The sequence below is a fragment of the Schistocerca cancellata genome, chromosome 11 (assembly GCF_023864275.1).
Source record: "Schistocerca cancellata isolate TAMUIC-IGC-003103 chromosome 11, iqSchCanc2.1, whole genome shotgun sequence".
Classification (NCBI taxonomy): Eukaryota; Metazoa; Arthropoda; class Insecta; order Orthoptera; family Acrididae; genus Schistocerca; species Schistocerca cancellata.
Genome location: NC_064636.1, coordinates 73,217,596 through 73,242,084, shown reverse-complemented (window position 1 = coordinate 73,242,084; position 24,489 = coordinate 73,217,596). Strand labels below are relative to the sequence as shown.

Sequence of the window (24,489 nt, the reverse complement as noted above, 5' to 3'; positions counted from 1 at the left end):
GCTGCGAACAAATGCTTGCTGGATGCGTGCTACATTTTCATCACTTGTTCTCGGCCGTCCAGAACTTTTCCCTTTGCACAAACACCCATTCTCTGTAAACTGTTTATACCAACGTTTAATACACCACCTATCAGGAGCTTTAACACCATACTTCCTTCGAAATGCACGCTGAACAACTGTCGTCGATTCACTTCTGCCGTGCTCAATAACACAAAAAGCTTTCTGTTGAGCGGTCGCCATCTTAGCATCAACTGACGCTGACGCCTAGTCAACAGCGCCTCAAGCGAACAAATGTACAACTAAATGAAACTTTATAGCTCCCTTAATTCGCCGACAGATAGTGCTTAGCTCTGCCTTTTGTTGTTGCAGAGTTTTAAATTCCTAAAGTTGTGGTATTCTTTTTGAATCACCCTGTATATTGTAAAGGATGGGTCCCAATTTTTTTTTCTAATTTGGCTAGCTAACATCTCTCAAGGATACAAAGCACTCTGATACATACAGACACACTAGTTTTGACAGCAATAAAGGACAGCCAACCAGTTGCAAAAAATTGTGGTTTTCAAATAACTTTGCCCACAGTTTGGCCGGATCTGAACCCGTCTATTTCAGGAGGACAGACAACTTCGCACTAGCAATTCACTTGGTAAAAGCTGATGTGACAAGCCCTGGATTTTAGAGGCTTAATTTTTACATCTGGACATACATACCATTGGCAAAAAATATCATGCAGGGACAGCATTTACTGAGTTAATTGCTAATAAGAAGCTGCCTGTCCTGTTAATTGTGGCCACAGAGATTCAGCTCCGACGACGAGGTGAAAGAAGAGCGTCATAACTTTCTGAACAGCAGGGTGACGAGCTGGTATGACACGGGCATACAAAAACTGCCACTGCGCCTACAAAAATGCATCGACAGAAATGGTGATTATGTCGAAAAATAGCTAAATGTTCAAGCTGTAAACTGATGTATACCACTGTAGAAATAAACAGGTCTATGTAATTATAAAAGAACAGGAGACCTTACTTTTGTGGTTACACTCACAGCATACCTAAAGAGACCGGACAATCACAGTAGCCTTGCAACTACAAGCAATCCCACAACCAGTAATCACACGGGCCTGGGAGGACAAGCATGTGATCCTCATTACGTGTATCGATATGGGGTGCAAAGCCATTCTGCATAAAAGTTTTACCATCCAGCAGGTGTTTATCAGCCAGGCTATGGAAGATGCGATTCTGTAACATTTTGGCGTACCTTGCACCCATCATGCTGAAAGTTTGTAAAGCAGTACCTTGCATTTCCTCGAAGAAAAGGGTCCAATCGTGAGTGATGTGGTAAATCCACACCACACCGTGACTTTCTTGTCATACAATAGGATTTCCATGACAGTTCTAAGATTTTCAGTACCCCATATTCTGCAGCTGTAGGTGTTGAGAGGCCGTCAGAGTGTGAAATGGTGTTTGTAGGTCCAGAACAGATTAGACAAGCAATTGTCATCTTCCCCCACATGCTCACACTGCAAATGCTGCCCTTGTCACAAAATTGGTAGCTAACGGTTCATGATGACACTAGTTTTGTACAGATAGCATGGGAGGGCGTGACTTAGTGCACAACAAATAATGGAGCTTGGAATGACAGAGCAATTCGTGACTTCACGAGTGTTGACTTCACCGTGTGGAGATGAACCTGCTGTAGTCTCCATTTCTTCCTGAACTGTCCGAGCAGCAGTGGCACTTGTGACTGGCTGATCGTCTAAGAAACCTGTGGCTTTGAACTTCATGATCATTTTCTTAACAGCGACACTTGTCACAGGACTTTTACCCCTTTGAATACCCTTCTTACAGTGGTAGGATCACAAAGCTGCAGAAGTGGATTCTCCATTCTGATAATAAAGCTTGAATAACACTGTCTTTTCTTGTGAGGCCAGCATGTCACAATTGCTGGAGCTTCTGAGCCACCTCTTGCTCCAGCTCATTTTGTACACAATTCTTATGCAGCGTCACTGATGTGTTCTTGTGCAGAGTCATCTGTTGGCCAGTTTTTGGACCTGTTGTTAGTTTCAATAAAACCCCATGTCATTACAGGCACGAGTGCCAATTTTTACCTATCTGCCTACATTATTCTGTGAATTACTCCATTTTCAAATTTTAACAGGCTTCTCAGACACATTGTATATGTTCTAAGGCATCCTAGATGTTCCAGAGAGTGGTTTCAGGTTCTAATTTTTTTTCACCTTTTTCCAACATGATCTCCTCTTTACGCTCCCTCATCATATATACATCTACATCTACATCTACATTTATACTCCGCAAGCCACCCAACGGTGTGTGGCGGAGGGCACTTTACGTGCCACTGTCATTACCTCCCTTTCCTGTTCCAGTCGCGTACGGTTCGCGGGAAGAACGACTGCCGGAAAGCCTCCGTGCGCGCTCGAATCTCTCTAATTTTACATTCGTGATCTCCTTGGGAGGTATAAGTAGGAGGAAGCAATATATTCGATACCTCAACCAGAAACGCACCCTCTCGAAACCTGGACAGCGAGCTACACCGCGATGCAGAGCGCCTCTCTTGCAGAGTCTGCCACTCGAGTTTGTTAAACATCTCCGTAACACTATCACGCTTACCAAATAACCCTGTGACGAAACGCGCCGCTCTCCTTTGGATCTTCTCTATCTCCTCCATCAAGCCGACCTGGTACGGATCCCACACTGATGAGCAATACTCAAGTATAGGTCGAACGAGTGTTTTGTAAGCCACCTCCTTCGTTGGTGGACTAGGTTTTCTATGGACTCTCCCAATGAATCTCAACCTGGTACCCGCCTTACCAACAATTAATTTTATATGATCATTCCCCTTCAAATCGTTCCGCATGCATACTCCCAGATATTTTACAGAACTAACTGCTACCAGTGTTTGTTCTGCTATCATATAATCATACAATAAAGGATCCTTCTTTCTATGTATTCTCAATACATTACATTTGTCTATGTTAAGGGTCAGTTGCCACTTCCTGCACCAAGTGTCTATCTGCTGCAGATCTTCCTGCATTTCGCTACAATTTTCTAATGCTGCAACTTCTCTGTATACTACATCATCATCCGCGAAAAGCCGCACGGAGCTTCCGACACTATCTACTAGGTCATTTATATATATTGTGAAAAGCAATGGTCCCATAACACTCCCCTGTGGCACGCCAGAGGTTACTTCAACGTCTGTAGACATCTCTCTGTTGATAACAACATGCTGTGTTCTGTTTGCTAAAAACTCTTCAATCCAGCCACACAGCTGGTCTGATATTCCGTAGGCTCTTACTTTGTTTATCAGGCGACAGTGCGGAACTGTATCGAACGCCTTCCGGAAGTCAAGAAAAATAGCATCTACCTGGGAGCCTGTATCTAATGTTTTCTGGGTCTCACGAACAAATAAAGCGAGTTGGGTCTCACACGATCTCTGTTTCCGGAATCCGTCTCGATTCCTACAGAGTAGATTCTGGGTTTCCAAAAACGACATGATACTCGAGCAAAAAACATGTTCCAAAATTCTACAACAGATCGACGTCAGAGATATAGGTCTATAGTTTTGCGCATCTGCTCGACGACCCTTGTTGAAGACTGGGACTACCTGTGCTCTTTTCCAATCATTTGGAACCTCCGTTCCTCTAGAGGCTTGCGGTACACGGCTGTTAGAAGGGGGGCAAGTTCTTTCGCATACTCTGTGTAGAATCGAATTGGTATCCCGTCAGGTCCAGTGGACTTTCCTCTGTTGAGTGATTCCAGTTGCTTTTCTATTCCTTGGACACTTATTTCGATGTCAGCCATTTTTTCGTTTGTGCGAGGATTTAGAGAAGGAACTGCAGTGCGGTCTTCCTCTGTGAAACAGCTTTGGAAAAAGTGTTCAGTATTTCAGCTTGACGCATGTCATCCTCTGTTTCAATGCCTTCATCATCCCGGAGCATCTGGATGTGCTGTTTCGAGCCACTTACTGATTTAACGTAAGACCAGAACTTCCTAGGATTTTCTGTCAAGTCGGTACATAGAATTTTACTTTCGAATTCACTGAACGCTTCACACATAGCCCTCCTTACACTAACTTTGACATCATTTAGCTTCCATTTGTCTGAGAGGTTTTGGCTGCGTTTAAACTTGGAGTGAAGCTCTCTTTGCTTTCGCAGTAGTTTCCTAACTTTGTTGTTGTACCACAGTGAGTTTTTCCCGTCCCTCACAGTTTTACTCGGCATGTACCCTATCTGCTGAGTTGTGCACCTGAATTACAGGCCCATATCAGTAACATACATTTGTAGTAGGCATTTGGAACAATTTATTGACACATAGTCAGCACGGATTCAGAAAATATCGTTCTTGTGAAACACAACTTGCTCTGTATACTCTTGAAGTAATGAGTGCTATCGACAGGGGATGTCAGATGGATCCCATATTTTTAGATTTCCGGTAGGCTTTCGACACCGTTCCTCACAAGCGTCTTCTAACCAAACTGCGTGCCTATGGAGTATCGCCTCAGTTGTGCGACTGGATTCGTGATTTCCTGTCAGAAAGGTCACAGTTCATAGTAATAGACGGGAATTCATCCAGTAAAACAAAAGTAATATCCGGCGTTTCCCAAGGTCATGTTACAGGCTCTTTACTGTTCCCTCATCTATATTAACAACATAGGGGACAATCTGAGTAGCCGTCTTCGATTATTTTCAGATGCTGTCATTTACCGTCATGTAAAGTCACCAGATGACGAAAATGAACTATAAAATGATTTAGATAAGATATCTGTATGGTGCAAAATGTGGCAATTGACTCTGTCACACAAATCTGAAGGCTGTAAACTCAACTAAATACTTAGGGATTACAATTACAAATAACCTAAGTTGGAATGGTCACATTGATAATGTTGTGGGTAGAGCAAAATCAAAGATGGCGATTCATTGGCAGAACACTTAGAAGGTGTAACAGATCTACTAAAGAAATTGCTTACACCACACTTGTCCACCCTATTCTGGAGTATTACTGTGTGATGTGGGATCCGCATCAGGTTGGACTGATGGATGACATCGAAAAAACTCAAAGAAGGCTGGCTCGTTTTGTATTATTGAGAAATAGGTGAGAAAGTGCCACAGACATGTTACATGAATTGGAGCAGCAATCATTAAAACGAAGGCGTTTTTCGTTGTGACAGGATCTTGTCATGAAATTTCAATCACAAGTTTTCTCCTCCGATTGCGGAAACATTCTTTTGGCACCCACCTGCGTAGAGAGAAATGAAAAAACAAATCAGGTATCCCACAGAAAAATTTAACTGCTCGTTTTTCCCGTGCACCATTTGATAGGAAATGGCAGAGAGACAGTTGGACGGTGGTTCACTGAACTCTCTGCCGGGCACCTTATTGTGAATAGCAGAGTAATCACGTAGACATAGACAATTATTTAGCGCTGCCCCACAAATATACAGACATCTCACTGAGAGTGGCCATAGTAGGGTTTGAAACAATACATTAAGGCACAATGTGGGCACAGGCCTTATTAATGTCTCCTAATAGGGGTCTGGACACCATTGATCAGAAAGCATATGTTGACTCAGTCCACACTCCTGAAGGTTTTCTCTGTTGATGGAATCTATGAAGCATGTAGAATGAATGAATGAATGAATGAATGAATGCTTTTACACATCAAAGTGGATTTTGCATAAACTACTGAAAAGGAAAAGAGAAGAAGAAAGTGACTTTACTAACTTTTTATGTAGCTGAAGATGCCATTAAAAGATGAATTACCATCATTATTATTATGATCCATTTACTCAGGTGGTCCTAGCACATGGGCGAACTGGCCACAAAGTTCAGTTCTGACACTTCGCGCTTCGTGTTGACTTGCAGACAGGGTTGCTATCGTACTTAGCATATTTTCAATCAATACTGCCCTAGGGTGTAATTTTCAGGGGAATTGAAACAAGGGTGAAGAAAGTGTTTATTCTACAGAAGACTGCAATAAGATTTCTATGTAAAGGTGATAACTGAAAACTTCTGAAAAGGGACATACAGATTATTTATTACACTTACATGCCAATACATATCCTCCCTTTTATTTATGTTAGACACATGCACTATTGTGCACTATTTTGTCACTGATCAGTGACAAAATATAATGTACAATAGTGTAACGTCAATCAACAGCTCCACCATTACACCAGTGATGCAAGTGAAGTAGCAAGAGGATGAAATTGTAAGTGATCAACTGTCATATAAAAACCTTTCACACTGTTTTCGTAACACATAACTGAAGCAAATGGTGACATAAAAATTGTCAAAAATCACCAATGTTACTGACAGATTTTTGGCTAGCTAACCTACAAAAGTAAGCAGAAAATGGTAGCAGAACACTCTCAAATTAAATCAAGTGATACTGTGAGAAATTACAGGCCGGTGCATAAGTTCGTAAGCTTTTGTTTCGCATGTTGACATACTGGTTGCTATGGGATTATTTATCAAGTGTCATTTTTTATTTGTAGTTTGCTGTTGTTATTTATCTTTACATATAGTCATTTGGAGATAGTGACTGGAGCTACTGATGCCATGTAGAGAAATCTGAATATTTCTGACATAATCTTCTGTTTGGGTCCAGTAGAGGGGACACAGCAGCGGAGACAGCCAGAAACAATTGCATAGTGTCTGGGATAATTGGCACTGGACACAGCACAGCAAGAAAGTGGATGTCTTTTCGACATCAGTGAGTCTCCATGTTCAGGGAGACCTTCGGGGTTCGATGAAGATCATTTAAACGCATGATCTACATCAGTGGATTCAAGAACTGGCGAATATGATGAACTGTAACCATTCCACCATGTGGAAGGTTAAAAAAAAATCAGGTGTACGGGTACCGCATGCTCAAAGCCAAATCATAAAAACCGGGAGGTGGCCATACGTGCATCTCTGCTTACTTGTCATCAAATGCCTCACGAACAACACCGACCATTCCTACCCTGTATCATTACTGGTGATGAGAAATGGTGTCTTTATGCTAACATAGGGTGTCCATTCATCCCGTTTTTCCCGGGACAGTCCCGTTTTTTACCAAAATGTCCCACTGTCCCGAAAGTTTTTTTGGGGACGTTTAAATGTCCCATTTTTTTTATGATTCCGCTTGGCTAGAGTATTTTACGTTACTGGTTGTTTCACTTGCTATTAACTGCGCAATTATTTACGCTGGGAAGCGTGTGATGCCTTTCAGCATACCCCAAACATGTACCGAACTGTCAAATATCGCAAGTAATTTTAAATGCACTATAGGTTACGAATAACAACGAAGATATAGAATGAAATTTCTACTCTACAGCGGAGTGTGCGCTGATATGAAACTTCCTGGCAGATTAAAACTGTGTGCCGGACCGAGACTCAGTCGGTAGAGCACTCGCCCCGCGAAAGGCAAAGGTCCCGAGTTCGAGTCTCGGTCCGGCACACAGTTTTAATCTACCAGGAAGTTTCGACAACGAAGATTCTTCTTTTCTAAATCGACCCACTGAATCCGTCCTTTTGGTCCAGAGATACTCTACACCACTGATACTTGCTCTCTGGCTTCCGTCATCACACTGTTAATCTTTTGCACTGTGCAATCACTGTTTCATTATGCCAAACCGAAAGTGTGATTTTAACAGCAGTATAAAAAGCGAGTTTCCTTTTATCACTGGTAGTGGAGAAACTGTAGAATGTACATTGTGCAGATCAAAATTTGCTATTGATCATGGTGGAAGGTCTGACATTGTGAATCACATTAAGACAAAGAAACATCACATCAGTGATCAAACGAAAAGAGCAAATAAATGCGTGAGTGACTACTATGGAAACTTAAAATCAGTAACAGAAGTGGATAGGCAGTTGGCAGCACAAGAAGCTATTGTGTACTGACTTTTATGATACAATTTCAGACGAAAATGCACTTGTTGATAAAGTATATAAAAGTTAAAAGTACGGTGATAGTGTGGCAGAATAATTGTAAAAAGTGATTTGGGATGATCTGAGTGCATGTTGTAAAGGTAAACTTTTATGTGTATTAAATTTAGTTAATACAATATTTATGTCCCGTTTTTTTTCTTCATTGTCCCAGGTTTTTCTCTAATTTATTTTAAATGTCCCCTTTTTCAATGAAAATGAAATGGACACCCTATGCTAACATAGTGAAAAAAGAAGACTGGTTGAGCCCAGACAAAGTAGCAACTCCCCATACAAAGACGTGTGAGCATCCACAAAAGATAATGTTGTGCATCTGGTGGTGTACTACCAATTGCTTCCCCGAGGTGTAACGATCACTGATGGCGTTTAATGCCAACAACTGAGATGTCTTGCAGACAACCCAAGAAAAACAAACCAGGAAAACTGTGTGAAACAATGCTACGTCACAACAACACCCACATGCTTTCTGTGAGACAGACAAAAATGCTATGCAGCAGTTGGGTTGGGAAGTCACTCGGCACCAGCCATATTCACCTCATCTTCTACTCTCAGAATTTCACCTTTCCTGCTCTCTACTGAACAACCTCAAAGGAGCTTCCTCTCCAGATGAAAATGTGCACTGAATGTGGCTCTATGAGTTTTTGCCTTAAAAACAACGTGACTTTTATGGCTGCAGAACTGTAAGGTTACCCCAGCATTTGCAGACTGTTGTAAATAGTGAAGGAGAATATAGTCCTGATGACTGAAGTCCCTGTTATGTGTATCTCCTGTGCTTATTAAACGTATGGAAAAACATTACAAACTTATGCACCATTGCAATGGATTAGGAAGTGTAGCATATGAGTAGCGGTAAAAGTAAAATAAGTGTAGTAAAATAACTGTGATGGCTGAAGTAGAGATGATATAAAATGTGCAAAGACAATGCCAAGAAAAGCATTTCTGAAGAAGAGAAATTTGTTAATACTGATATAAATTTAACTGTTAGCCTTGCGCAGAAGGGAAAATGGACAGTAAGCAGGGTGAATCAAATGAAAACCTTAAATATTTTTTTAAATATTATTTATTGTGCAGAAGTGGTACAAAGCTGTATTGCTTTTCAACATAATCTCCCCCACACTCAATGCAAGTCCTCCAGCTCTTACAAAGTGCATAAATTCCTTTAGAAAAAAATTCTTTTGGTAGCCCGCGCAAACACTCGTGCACCGCGTCGCGTACCTCTTCATCAGAACGGAGCTTCTTTCCTCCCATTGCGCCTTTGAGTGGTCCAGACATATGGAAATCATTTGGGGCAAGGTCTGGTGAGTATGGTGGATGAGGAAGACACTCAAAATGCAGGTCTGTGATTGCTGCAACTGTTGTACAGGCAGTGTGGGGCCTCGCATTGTCATGCTGCAAAAGGACACCTGCTGACAGCAATCCACCTCACTTCGATTTGATTGCAGGCTGCAGATGATTTTTTATGAGATCTGTGTACGATGCACTGGTGACGGTGGTCTCTCTACCCATGTAATGTTCCAAAATGACACCTTTTTCGTCCTAAAACAGAGTCAGCTTAACCTTCCCTGCTGAGGGTTTTGTTCAAAACTTCTTCGGTTTTGGTGTTGAGTAATGGCGCCATTCCTTGCTCGCCCTCTTCGTTTCCGGTTGGTGGAAGTGAACCCAGGTTTTGTCCCCAGTAACGATTCTTGCAAGGAAGCCATCACCTTCTCGTTCAAAGCACCGTAGAAGTTCTTCACGAGCATCAACACGTCGTTCTCTCATTTCAAGAGTCAGCTGCCGTGGCACCCATCTTGCAGACACTTTGTGAAACTGGAGCACATCATGCACAATGTGGTGTGCTGACCCATGACTAATCTGTAAACATGCTGCAATGTCATTCAGTGTCACTCGGCGGTTTTCCTTCACCGTGGCTTCAACTGCTGCAGTGTTCTGTGGAGTCACAACTCGTTGTGCCTAACATGGACGAGGAGCATCTTCCACTGAAGTCACACCATTTGCGAACTTCCTGCTCCATTCGTAGACTTGGTGCTGTGACATGCATCACCGTACTGAACCTTCATTCGTCGATGAATTTCAGTAGGTTTCACACCTTCACTACGCAAAAACAGAATAACAGAACACCGTTCTTCCCTGCGAGTCGCAAGTGGGGTGGCCATCTTTATACTGATACTGCGACGGTGTGTGTGCATCTGCACTATGCTGCCACCTACAGGCCATTCTGCATGCTTTTTGTAGCACGCTTACCGACTTACAGAATAACGGCGCGAAATTTTGACATGTTGTTACAAATTTAAGGTTTTCATTTGACTCACCCTCATTGTTGTTGTTGTTGTTGTTGTGGTCTTCAGTCCTGAGACTGGTTTGATGCAGCTCTCCATGCTATTCTATCCTGTGCAAGCTTCTTCATCTCCCAGTACCTACTGCAACCTACATCCTTCTGAATCTGCTTAGTGTATTCATCTCTTGGTCTCCCCCTACGATTTTTACCCTCCACGCTGCCCTCCAATACTAAATTGGTGATCCCTTGATGCCTCAGAACATGTCCTACCAACCGATCCCTTCTTCTTGTCAAGTTGTGCCACAAACTTCTCTTCTCCCCAATCATATTCAATACTTCCTCATTAGTTATGTGGTCTACCCATCTAATCTTCAGCATTCTTCTGTAGCACCACATTTCGAAAGCTTCTATTCTCTTCTTGTCCAAACTATTTACCGTCCATGTTTCACTTCCATACATGGCTACACTCCATACAAATACTTTCAGAAATGACTTCCTGACACTTAAATCTATACTCGATGTTAGCAAATTTCTCTTCTTCAGAAACGCTTTCCTTGCCATTGCCAGTCTACATTTTATATCCTCTCTACTTCGACCATCAGCAGTTATTTTGCTCCCCAAATAGCAAAACTCCTTTACTACTTTAAGTGTCTCATTTCCTAATCTAATACCCTCAGCATCACCCGACTTAATTCGACTACATTCCATTATCCTCGTTTTGCTTTTGTTGATGATCATCTTATATCCTCCTTTCAAGACGCTGTCCATTCCATTCAACTGCTCTTCGAAGTCCTTTGCTGTGTCTGACAGAATTACAATGTCATCGGCGAACATCAAAGTTTTTATTTCTTCTCCGTGGATTTTAATACCTACTCCGAATTTTTCTTTTGTTTCCTTTACTGCTTGCTCAATATACAGATTGAATAACATCGGGGAGAGGTTACAACCCTGTCCTACTCCCTTCCCAACCACTGCTTCCCTTTCATGTCCCTCGACTCTTACAACTGCCATCTGGTTTCTGTACAAACTGTAAATAGCCTTTTGCTCCCTGTATTTTACCCCTGCCACCATTAGAATTTGAAAGAGAGTATTCCAGTCAACATTGTCAAAAGCTTTCTCTAAGTCTACAAATGCTAGAAACGTATGTTTGCCTTTCCTTAATCTTTCTTCTAAGATAAGTCGTAAGGTCAGTATTGCCTCACGTGTTCCAACATTTCTACGGAATCCAAACTGATCTTCCCCGCGGTCAGCTTCTACTAGTTTTTCCATTCGTCTGTAAAGAATTCGTGTTAGTATTTTGCAGCTGTGGCTTATTAAACTGATTGTTCGGTAATTTTCACATCTGTCGACACCTGCTTTCTTTGGGATTGGAATTATTATATTCTTCTTGAAGTCTGAGGGTATTTCGCCTGTTTCATACATCTTGCTCACCAGATGGTAGAGTTTTGTCAGGACTGGCTCTCCCAAGGCTGTCAGTAGTTCCAATGGAATGTTGTCTACTCCGGGGGCCTTGTTTCGACTCAGGTCTTTCAGTGCTCTGTCAAACTCTTCACGCAGTATCTTATCTCCCATTTCATCTTCATCTACATCCTCTTCCATTTCCATAATAATGTCCTCAAGTACATCACCCTTGTATAGACCCTCTATATACTCCTTCCACCTTTCTGCTTTCCCTTCTTTGCTTAGAACTGGGTTTCCATCTGAGCTCTTGATGTTCATACAAGTGGTTCTCTTATCTCCAAAGGTCTCTTTAATTTTCCTGTAGGCAGTATCTATCTTACCCCTAGTGAGATAAGCCTCTACATCCTTACATTTGTCCTCTAGCCATCCCTGCTTAGCCATTTTGCACTTCCTGTCGATCTCATTTTTGAGACGTTTGTATTCCTTTTTGCCTGCTTCATTTACTGCATTTTTATATTTTCTCCTTTCATCAATTAAATTCAATATTTCTTCTGTTACCCAAGGATTTCTACTAGCCCTCGTCTTTTTACCTACTTGATCCTCTGCTGCCTTCACTACTTCATCCCTCAAAGCTACCCATTCTTCTTCTACTGTATTTCTTTCCCCCATTCGCGTGAATTGTTCCCTTATGCTCTCCCTGAAACTCTGTACAACCTCTGGTTCTTTCAGTTTATCCAGGTCCCATCTCCTTAAATTCCCACCTTTTTGCAGTTTCTTCAGTTTTAATCTACAGGTCATAACCAATAGATTGTGGTCATCTGCCCCTGGAAATGTCTTACAATTTAAAACCTGGTTCCTAAATCTTTGTCTTACCATTATATAATCTATCTGATACCTTTTAGTATCTCCAGAGTTCTTCCATGTATACAACCTTCTATCATGATTCTTAAACCAATTGTTAGCTACGATTAAGTTGTGCTCTGTGCAAAATTCTACCAGGCGGCTTCCTCTTTCATTTCTTAGCCCCAATCCATATTCACCTACTATGTTTCCTTCTCTCCCTTTTCCTACACTCGAATTCCAATCACCCATCACTATTAAATTTTCGTCTCCCTTCACTATCTGAATAATTTCTTTTATTTCATCATACATTTCTTCAATTTCTTCGTCATCTGCAGAGCTAGTTGGCATGTAAACTTGTACTACTGTAGTAGGTGTGGGCTTCGTATCTATCTTGGCCACAATAATGCGTTCACTATGCTGTTTGTAGTAGCTTACCAGCATTCCTATTTTCCTATTCATTATTAAACCTACTCCTACATTACCCCTATTTGACTTTGTGTTTATAACCCTGTAGTCACCTGACCAGAAGTCTTGTTCCTCTTGCCACCGAACTTCACTAATTCCCACTATATCTAACTTTAACCTATCCATTTCCCTTTTTAAATTTTCTAACCTTCCTGCCCGATTAAGGGATATGACATTCCACGCTCCGATCCGTAGAACGCCAGTTTTCTTTCTCCTGATAACAACATCTTCTTGAGTAGTCCCCGCCCAGAGATCCAAATGGGGGACTATTTTACCTCCGGAATATTTTACCCAAGAGGACGCCATCATCATTTAATCATACAGTAAAGCTGCTTGCCCTCGGGAAAAAGTACGGCCGTAGTTTCCCCTTGCTTTCAGCCGTTCGCAGTACCAGCACAGCAAGGCCGTTTTCGTTACTGTTACAAGGCCAGATCAGTCAATCATCCAGACTGTTGCCCCTGCAACTACTGAAAAGGCTGCTGCCCCTCTTCAGGAACCACACGTTTGTCTGGCCTCTCAACAGATACCCCTCTGTTGTGGTTGTATCTACGGTACGGCTATCTGTATCGCTGAGGCACGCAAGCCTCCCCACCAATGGCAAGGTCCATGGTTCATGGGGGGTTCACCCTCGTACAAGAAGAAAATAGAGACTTTCGAAATGCAGTGCTATAGAAGAATGCTTACTACTAGACAAGCAGGTCAACAAACTAATGAGGAGGTTCCAAACTGAACTGGCGGACAAAAAGAAATTAGGGTACATCCTGACTAAAAGAAGGGATTGTAGGATAGACCACATTGTGAGGCATCGAGAAATGATACATTTGATGATGGAGGAAAGTCTCGGGGATAAAAATCATAGAAATCTGAATGGAGTAAGCAGGTTGTGGTAGTTATGCAAAGATGAAGATGACAGAGTAAGGAGGGGAGCTGTGTCAAATCAATCTTCGGACTGAAGTTGGTGATAGCCCTCATTCCATTTAATACCATTCCAGAAATGTTTAAAAAAAAAACACACACACACACACACACACACACACAGCTGTTTACCCGAGAATTTATTCTGAACAAAGTTGTTTATAATCAAGTTATGTTTTAAATTACACTTGCAGTGAATATCGTAAGAGATTTCATCTCGTATTTTGTACACATTACTTATTCTAATTACATGAATGTTACTTGAACCTGGACAATTAAGATTTTAAGCAAAATTCAGACATTTGAAATGACATGTCACTGAAGGGAATGGAGTAACAAGAATGGACAGATTAAGAATTGAAATAGCAAAGGGTGGAATTGCAATGTTTAAGTGGTAAGGACATGTGGAGGGAATGGTATCTGATAGAATATGGAGGAAGACCCACAAATTGAGGCTCCATGGTGAAATACCAAGAGAAAGAACACGGTATAATAGGCTCAAAGAAGTGGAGAAGAGTAATTTGAAGAAGAAGGAGAGGAACAGAACAGGGAGATGATGGGAGGATGGAGAAAAATTACAAGACTCATGTTCAAAGTGGCTGCAAACCACGATGATTTGTTTCATGAATGTATTTTAATTCCTTTAAACGCAGCGACAGCCACAAGGTACCGTATCATTCGCGTAAGTGAACTCCACTACATACGCAAAATTGGGTCAGTAAGCACACACGACATGAAATGAAAAGCGACATTGAAGCATTGGATAAGTTAGAAGTGTGTGTTTCTACTGATTGATGTGTTTTAGCTTCCAAATTATTCTATATTATTACTTGTCACACAAAACCCAGGCTTGCTTTTACATAAGAAAGGGGACCACATGTCACCCACTGCATCTCCATTCTGGATAGCAATCGTGTAGCTGTGTTTGACACTGAAAAGAAACTTGTGTGGTTGAGGGACTATTCTTTCTTTGTTATCATTGGTACTCAATTATATTTTGTATATATGTTATTGTACTATTATACAATCTATTGTAGCAGTGTCATTGTTATTTCATTTCATTGTCAATCAACAGTGTAGAAACATAAGAAAATAAATAAAAATAAGACTTTAATAGATCTTTTCAATAACGATGTGCTTGTACGTTACTTCACTCAAAAGAAGTTGTTAGATTAGATCAGATTAAGTTTTTGTACCATAGAACCAAAAATGAGATGGTTCTCATGGGTGTGGAACAATTCAGAAAATATAAAATAAAAAATATAAAACATCTGAATATAATACTCACTACCCCATTCATTTGTCAGGAGGTTTCAAAATATGTGAGTACATTACAGTGAAGTGCAACTGCTAATATTTACATAATTCCTATCCTGTCAGAATAAAACATATTTATGCACTTTTAATAAATTTATCTTGCACGAAATACCTAATGTTGATTTGCAACCAAGTGCTGTCAGAACTGAAATCTAACAGACATTTTTATTAAAGCTGGTCTAACAGTCCCTGTTAAGGTATTTATCTACAGAGTAGAAGGAGTTGTCTATCAAAAAGTCTTGAAAACTCTGTTTAAACTGTACTTTATCAGAAATCAAAAATATGATGAAGTAAAAGAAGGGTGGAATTGGAACTTTGGCTGGGTTACATTTCATAAATATGTTTATGATAATAAAGAGCTTTAAATTTTCTTATGCCTTGCAGCAAGCTTTGCAGCATATGCCAGGCCGAATAGAAAGGGTATGTTCACACAGGCCTAGTGATTAAAGGGTTAACAACAGTCGTTTTATTTTACATTATAAGTACACTTGATTTCTTTTCCTGCCTAATATAAAATGGGATGACAAGGCAATCTTACACAATCAGGTTGTGATATATGGGACAATCAGGTTGTGATATATATATATATAGGGTGAGTCACCTAACATTACCGCTGGATATATTTCGTAAACCACATCAAATACTGACGAACCGATTCCACAGACCGAATGTAAGTAGAGGGGCTAGTGTAATTGGTTAATACAAACCATACAAAGATGCACGGAAGTATGTTTTTTAACACAAACCTACGTTTTTTTAAATGGAACCCCGTTAGTTTTGTTAACACATCTGGACATATAAACAAATGCGTAATCAGTGCCATTTTTTGCATTGTAAAATGTTAATTACATCCGGAGATATTGTAACCTAAAGTTGACGCTCGAGTACCATTCCCCCACTGTTCAATCGTGTGTATCGGAGAGCACCAAATTACGTAGGGATCCAAAGGGAACGGTGATGGACCTTAGGTACAGAAGAGACTGGAACAGCACATTACGTCCACATGCTAACACCTTTTTTTTGGTCTTTTTCACTGATGCACATGTACATTACCATGAGGGGTGAGGTACACGTACACACGTGGTTTCCATTTTCAATTACGGAGTGGAATAGTGTGTGTCCCGACATGTCAGGCCAACAACCCCAGAGAATATGAAACAACGTATTGTGGCAGCCTGCAGCAACATTACACCAGATGTACTGTGGCGTGTACGACATTCATTACGCCAGAGATTGCAATTGTGTGCAGCAAATGATGGCCACCACATTGAACATCTATTGGGCTGACATGTCAGGACACACTCTATTCCACTCCGTAAGTGAAAATGGAAACCACGTGTGTACGTTTACCTCACCCCTCATGGTAATGTACACGTGCGTCAGTGAAAAAAAAACAATAAAAAGGTGTTAGCATGTGGACGTAATGAGCTGTTCCAGTCTCTTCAGTACCTAAGGTCCATCACCGTTCCCTTTGGATCCCTACGTAATTCGGTGCTCTCCGATACACACGATCGAACAGCGGAGGAGTGGTACTCGAGTGTCAACTTTAGGTTACAATATCTCCAGATGTAATTAACATTTTACAATGCAACAAATGGCACTGATTACGTATTTGTTTATATGTTCAGATGTGCTAGCAAAACTAACGGGGTTCCATTTAAAAAAACGTAGCTGTGTGTTAAAAAACATACTTCCGTGCATTTTTGTATGGTTTGTATTAACCAATTACACTAACCCCTCTCCTCACATTCGGTCTGTGGAATTGATTCGTCAGTATTTGATGTGGTTTATGAAATATATCCAGCAGTAATGTGAGGTGACTCACCCTGTATATGACAAAAATTGTTAAAGGCAGACTGAACTTGTCAGAAAGCTGACAAATTGTTCTTTATTATTCCACTGCATTGCGGAACACTTTTCCTGTGTTCCTACGGTTCACAGTCTACAAGCAAACTTCAATAGTGCTGATGAAGAGAAATATGTTTTTTGCTTAAGATTTAACCATTACACAAGACGATCTGAAATTCACCGACAGAACTTTGAAGGCTGCTCGGGAGTATTTTCTGAGTATTATGGCTCAAGTGACCTGTGGTCTTTGATGGCTCATTATACATTAATGTTGTAATTATGATTTATCATCTTTACTGCCCCAGTTAGTTCTGCTTCTGTGAAAATACCTTCACAACAGTCAAAAAAGGCTGTGTGATAACCAATAATCAAAGCATACAACACAAATTTATCACTGTTAATGTACATCTAACACTTCCAGAAAAGCAAACCTGGAACAGAATGGCACAGCACAAGCTTGAGGGCAGCGAGTAAAAAGTGGGTATTACTGTTGTTAACAGCGAGTACCGTGGGTGAGCAAAATAAGTTTGTTTCCAAATAACAAACGGAGCACATCGAGCCAACTGCTGTGCAGGTATTTCCAGAGCAGTATAGACACACAGTTAAATGATGGTAGGAAACCAAACAAAGTTTAATACTCAGAAAATACCCCTGAGTAAATTCTGAAATTTACTGACAACTTCCTTAACTGTGTTTCAAACACTGAAATGGTGGACAGGGATGGGATGAATACATAATTGACATGTGAAATAAATAACACAGCACACGGTTTCGAGTAAAAAATAATTTACTGACCATAGAAAAGAAGTGAACAAGCTTGTTTGTACATATTACAGTATTAAGTTAATACATCCTAGTGATCAAATGTGCAAAAACAAACATTTACTCCTAAGCAATGTAAATGTGGTTACATAAAAACTCTACAGTTCACAGATTTGCGAAACGAAGTGAAGCATAAATATGAACCCTGTTCTTGTATACATATTAATACTGATAGAGACACGGCTATAACAACAGTAAACAGCAATAGAAACAATACTAAACATTAATAAAGGACAACACTAACGAAGTATCAGCAGGCAATATCTTTAGTCTATCATGTAAGGGTTACCTACACTACCACAGAACTTCTTGCAAGGAAAGAAAGTGCACCATACACAACAGTGATATATTACAGGCAATAACAAAAAAAAAAAAAGAACATAAAAAGGGTTGTGACTTTCTCAACAAGTGGGGCAAAAGACGACAAAGTTGCCCCAGTAGGTACCTGCCAATTTGTTCCCTTCTGAGTAACAATCTGTATTGCTTTTTTTTATTCTGTCCACTGTAAAGAACTTACTTTTGCTTAAATAAATGTTTCAAAGTACAATCTAGTCCCGACACTCGGGTGAAAAAGGTACCTCTCGTCAAGTCCACGCACGATTATTTTACACCGAGCACTGAAGTAGCTCGCACAGAAATGTGTCAAATTCTGTGGCCAAAAACGTTTTCCCATTTTAGACTGGAGTAAATAGGAGGCTTCAGTCATACCTCAACAGTGCATTTGTCGCACCTGAAGATGTCGGTCAATTGCACCGGCAAAATATTTCAGGACTTACACAGTGATATCCAATGTTTCACACGAGAAACATTTGTACGAGTAATTCTTCAGGAAAGCCTTTAGTGGCACAAATATGAATGTGATAGTGCCAGGAAATAACACTAGCCACCACAGCCCTCTCAAGACATTAAGAATGTCATACTTATCACAAATTAACATTCGCATCTCGTCTCCTCCACGTGGGAATGCCCGACAACTGCACCGACGTATCATGTACAGTATATCTGAATTCAGTTAGTATTAAGTGTCACAACAAAATATGATAGCCACGTCCCCAGTTATAACACTGGAAATGAAGATATGATTGTCCAAGTTATTGCTGTCAATATCCACAGTGGACAACACTTATTGCTTGCTGCAAAATGAACTTCTCCTGATCTCAAATCAAAAAGTATCATTCATTTTCAACGTACAGAGATATACTGATAGCTCAATCATTCTGTTATAGAGATGTGCAGAATACAATGCAATGTACAACCCTTTTACACAGCACGAGGATTAACACACACAAAATCAATAACAAAAAGAGAGACACCGGTTCCGCCAGGAAGTTTTCGCATCTGCCACACCACTTCTCACTACTTATACAACACAAACACTTTAATAAACAGGAAAACTTCCTGCACTTCTATATACTTTGGCAAAGATTAAGTTTTACCACAAATGTACAAAAATATATTACTCTTTAATTTTTACAGTTACTACAAGTAAACATAGTATCTCTCCCACTCCACAGATCTAGTTCAAAAGTCTTCCTAAATACACATTAATACATAAGAAATAATAACGTTGTTATTCCTTGCTGAGTTGTAACTGTTCAGTAGCAACTCAATAGCCTCAGTTTCAATGTCAAAGTATTTTAAGACACTTACTACAATTCACTTCCACTGCTATTACGTTTATCTCATTCGTCAGGGTTGCCGATGCAAAATTCACAAAAAGTCATTTTCAAAACAACTTTAGCAGTAACTGACGAGATATGTATTGTCATGATAAATACTTATTTCAACTTGGCTAATGTTTCTATATAATAAATACTGATGATTCACAAACATATATAACATTACATTGCAAATAAATTTTATCTACATTTTCCTGCGAATGATATATGATACTCTGTTATACATTACACACAAATCACAATTCAGTTATTACTCTGTTTATACAACTACTTCATTTACTTCTCTCACTGCAATTTGTAATAAATTAAAATCATTAACTAAAAAGTTTAATAGCTTACAGAGCTTAAAATCATCTTGGTTATTACAACTATATACACAACACTCTTATCAGACACAATCATGCAAGACTGGCACACACAGTTTTATTTATAGATTCAGCACCTAAACATTATATACTGGGTGCATTCACTGATCGTGTGTTACTCTGATAAATAGAAAAATTAATTCCAATGCAACACACACACATGCACGCACACACGCACGTGCATTTCTCAATACATAAAGCATTTAGAAACATTTGTGCAGATGAAGGTAAGGGGTCAAAAGGTTTGTGGCAACTGATTGCTTGCTTATTTATTTATATACACTATATTGTACAGTATTCATTCAATGATGGTGAGGATGTTGATGCTGGTGATAGTGTAGGTATATTTTATTACTTCAAAGAATTTTCATTAATAAATAGTTTGTGCTACAGAGAGGCACTGTAAATATTATGTACACATGCAAATGTCTGACAGACAAAACACTGCAGATGACAATTAGCTGCAGTAACATGCGTAATGCTTCTTAAAAATTTTAGACAGCTGTTAAACGCTTTTAAAATACGTCAGGCTACCTCAAGATTTATCATCGATGCCAGATGTACAGAAGTCCCTCGTAGCGTACACAATCTGTAGCGTGTGCTTTGCATACTGGCCTCTTCTACAAAATGAGCTCATCCCTCCAAAGTTTACAAAACACAGTTCTGGCAACGTAACAATGTCCATTTCAGGAGTAAAATCTCAAAACTGTGTCGGCACGTGTGTTCGGTACAGATAGAATTAATAACAGATTGCATTGTAATGCAATAATGCGTAAAATTACCTCTAAACGACATGTTCTGTCTTACAGAAGTCAGGCTTAGACATTGAGGCAAGATGATAGGACACGGACAGAAACATCAGAACTGAGATCATTTTACAACAAATGGAGTGGGTGACATCGTGAGAGAAAATTACAAGCGGTGATATTCATTTGGAACTTCACATTTTTAAATTACATATGAAGCTGACATAGGGTGAAGTGAGAGCACCTCCATTTGGTAGGCACACGTTTACAGATCCAAAAAATATCAGAAGTCGGCCAACCACACGCCACAGAATGTCCGTTAGTTTTAAAATAGGATTTCTCTTCTGAAACTTGTCAGGGTGCAGAAGAATCTCAACTGTGGGAGAATATGAAACAGAGAATTTGAGGTGCTGCAAATTAGGTGGACCGATAAATTATGAGGAACTCTGATTTGCTGTAAGTACGGGATAACAGGGAGTGTGCTAGGATATCAGGGAACAACTTCTGTGGTACTGGGGAGCCATACAGGGCAAAACCTGTAGAGAAAGACAGAGACCAGTAAACATCCAGCAAATAACTGAGTACATTCGTCATTTAAGTGCTAAGACTGTAGTGGGTCATAAGTAGCCAAGTGCAAGACTGATGACTCAGCAAAAAAATTAAGAAATAATAATAAAAAAGGCTCAAACTTTGGCAAGTCTGCTCAGTATTTTTGTATGTATTCTCCAACAATGCACTGTGCCACGCATTTATATTTCACAGTAATTACACATGTTGCACAAAACTCAATTACATTAATCTGTCGTCAACACTGATTCCTTATTATGCAGATGTCCTTTGTACATACGTGTATACATATATAATGACGGCATCCCGTACTCTTTACAAATTACATTAATACCGTGCACAATGTTCACGGGAGGATAAAGGAATAAATGCACCAATAGAATTTACAAGACGCGTAATTTTGTAACTCGAGCTGGGTAGAATGCGACCCGCCTAGTGTCGTGTAAGTCTGCACCCAATGCTATAATATGTGCAACAAATAGTGAGAGGGTTTTACCCCTCCAGAGTGGTAAACAGAACAATCCTACGGTGACAGAAGCATCTGGAAGCTATTCCAGTACACGCTGGAAGCTATTCCAGTACACCACAACGATTCTCTAGTCTTTGCCAGCTTACACAGTGTGACCACGGTCTAGTTCCCCAAACGCTGCAGGGTATTACCACCATGGCACCAATCAAACGTACGCACCGACGGGCCAGTAAGAGTACGCGGCCGGCAATGCAACTCCGCGTAGACAGTGGCCGCGTCGGGGTCCAGGACGCCGGGAGGTTCCTCTGGCAGCGTCAGATCCTTGACGGGACGGTCGGGTGCCGTCCTCAGTAGGTGACGGAGTTGTGTTCGGCGGGGCCCTGCACGACGTAGTGGGTGAGGCGCGTGGGCAGGCGGCCGGCGTTGAGCTGGTAGAACTCGACGAGCTGCAGCAGGTCGTAGAACTTGGTGCTGCCGTTGTCCAGCGAGTAGCAGACCGCGTCGCGGGCGGTGTCCACCACCTGCGGGCAAAGCGAGACAAAACTGTGTGACGCATAAGATGTACTACAGTACCTAATACAGTGCTCAGTGAAGCACACAATCCAGATCCGTTATGAGAATTTCACACTGCAGCGGAGTGTGGACTTATACGAAACTTTCTGGCAGGTTAAAACTATGCGCCGGACCGAAACTCGAACTCGGGACCTTTGCCTTTCGCGGCCGTGACGCCCCGTCCTCACAGTGAGTCGTTCTCGGGTAGCTCAGATGGTAGAGCACTTGCCCACGAAAGGCAAAGGTCCTGAGTTCGAGTCTGGGTCTGGCACACAGTTTTAATCTGCCAGGAAGTTGCAATACACATCCGTTGTTTTCATTCTAAGGCTTATTCTATTTTTTTCCCTTGAGAATTTTCCACTTTGATATGCATTTCAGAAGACATAACATTTTGGATGATAATATGTTTTTGCTCAAAATTATGTTGGGCTGATCTGCATATTAGAGTATTCAGGACAAAATTTATCTGACTACATCATTGTTCTTTACTCCAGATAATGAGAGCTTCATAGTGGATGAAAGAAACGAAATATATGAAATGAAGGAAAGTGATACAAAATACTGCCTTACGAGTAATTTTTTGGTTCCCAACATGTAATACACGAGTAACAGAATGGTCTGTCAAATGTGACCCATAGCCATGTTTTATAAAAACAAAAAATTACAATTTCTGGCAAAAACATGTGTATTTTACGTTATCTGTGTTTTCCAGTGGAGTATCATGTCCACGTTTACCCGGATAAGCAGGAGTTTGCTATATACAAGTTAATGAAGTCCGGCAAAAGTACATATGTATGAGCTAGTTCTTTCTTTACTTAAGATAAAGTGGCAAATTTTGTATACATTTTAAATTGAATGTATCCGAGTTTATTTATGAATCTTTATCCAGTGTAAGTTACTGAATACATGTGGCTGCTGAAGCCCAATATTAATCGTGTAAAATCAGATATAAAACTGTTATTTGAGATGAATGTATGAATATTGGTTGTAGTAATACTGTTTTGGCAAGGTTTGTTGGACATGTAGTTAGGATGAGTATGGACAGAATGACGAAGAGAGTGTGGGAAACAACAGGCAGAACAAGGGGAAAGACAGGAACCAAGTGGGCTGTTGAACTTCGAAAGGACTGGTTGGAACTGGGGATCAAGGTCGAAGGAAAGGAAAATTGCAGGAACAAATATACACTGACCAATATGCCGGAGACCAATGACAGAGAAGAACACACAAAAAGATTAGTGTGTCAACAGTGAAGCCGACAGGAGAAATGGACACCAAAGATCTCGGAAGAAGAGAAAGAATGAAAAAGTTCTGGGAGAAGAAGAGGAGAATGCAGTCCACCTGTGGTCCTACAGAGGCCGTAACACAAGAAGAAGAATAAGAAGAAGAAGATTAATACTGTTTTGTGATAGAAAACATGTATTCTGTGTAGAGAGAACCAACAAGGTAATACTATAAATTATGCAAAAAATTAATGTAAAATAATAAAAGTAACCCCTCGATGGCACAGTGACTAACAAACAGTATGTCAAGGTTTTTGGGAGATGATTTGATCGCCTTTATGCAATGTGCTTCCTCCAAGATGGAGCTCTAACCCCATCGAAACAGCAGTCTTTCATGTGTTGGAGGAGCACTTTGGGGACCGCATTCTGGCTCTTGAGGCACCCAGAGGCTACTGGCATGGGCCTCAATAGACCGCCATATTCTCCGCATCTGAACACATATGACTCCTTTTTGTGGGGCTGTATTAAAGGCAAGGTGTACAGCAGTAACCCAATATCCTTTACTGTATGATTATATGATAGCTTCTGTAAAATATCTGGGAGTGTGCGTATGGAACGATTTGAAGTGGAATGATCATATAAAATTAATTGTCGGTAAGGCGGGTGCCAGGTTGAGATTCATTGGGAGAGTCCTTAGAAAATGTAGTCCATCAACAAAGGAGGTGGCTTACAAAACACTCGTTCGACCTATACTTGAGTATTGCTCGTCAGTGTGGGATCCGTACCAGGTCGGGTTGACAGAGGAGACAGAGATGATCCAAAGAAGAGCGGTGCGTTTCGTCACACGGTTAGTTGGTAAGCGTGACAGCGTTACAGAGATGTTTAGCAAACTCGGGTGGCAGACTCTGCAAGAGAGGCGCTCTGCATCGCGGTGTAGCTCGCTGTCCAGGTTTCGAGAGGGTGCGTTTATGGATGAGTTGTCGAATATATTGCTTCTCCCTACTTATACCTCCCGAGGAGATCACGAATGTAAAATTAGAGAGATTAGAGCGTG

General features: G+C 40.7%; 1 protein-coding gene across 1 annotated transcript in view; it reads right to left on the bottom strand.

Annotated features, from left to right (window-relative positions):
• Nucleotides 1-17,790: 17,790 nt before the first annotated feature.
• Nucleotides 17,791-24,489, bottom strand: part of LOC126108477 (growth factor receptor-bound protein 14-like) — a 797,866-nt gene continuing 791,167 nt past the window's right edge. Inside the window, exon 12 of the mRNA XM_049913727.1 lies at nucleotides 17,791-22,184. Coding sequence (XP_049769684.1) covers nucleotides 22,011-22,184 — 174 coding nt within the window. The 3' untranslated portion in view covers nucleotides 17,791-22,010. The remainder of the gene's footprint in view (nucleotides 22,185-24,489) is intronic.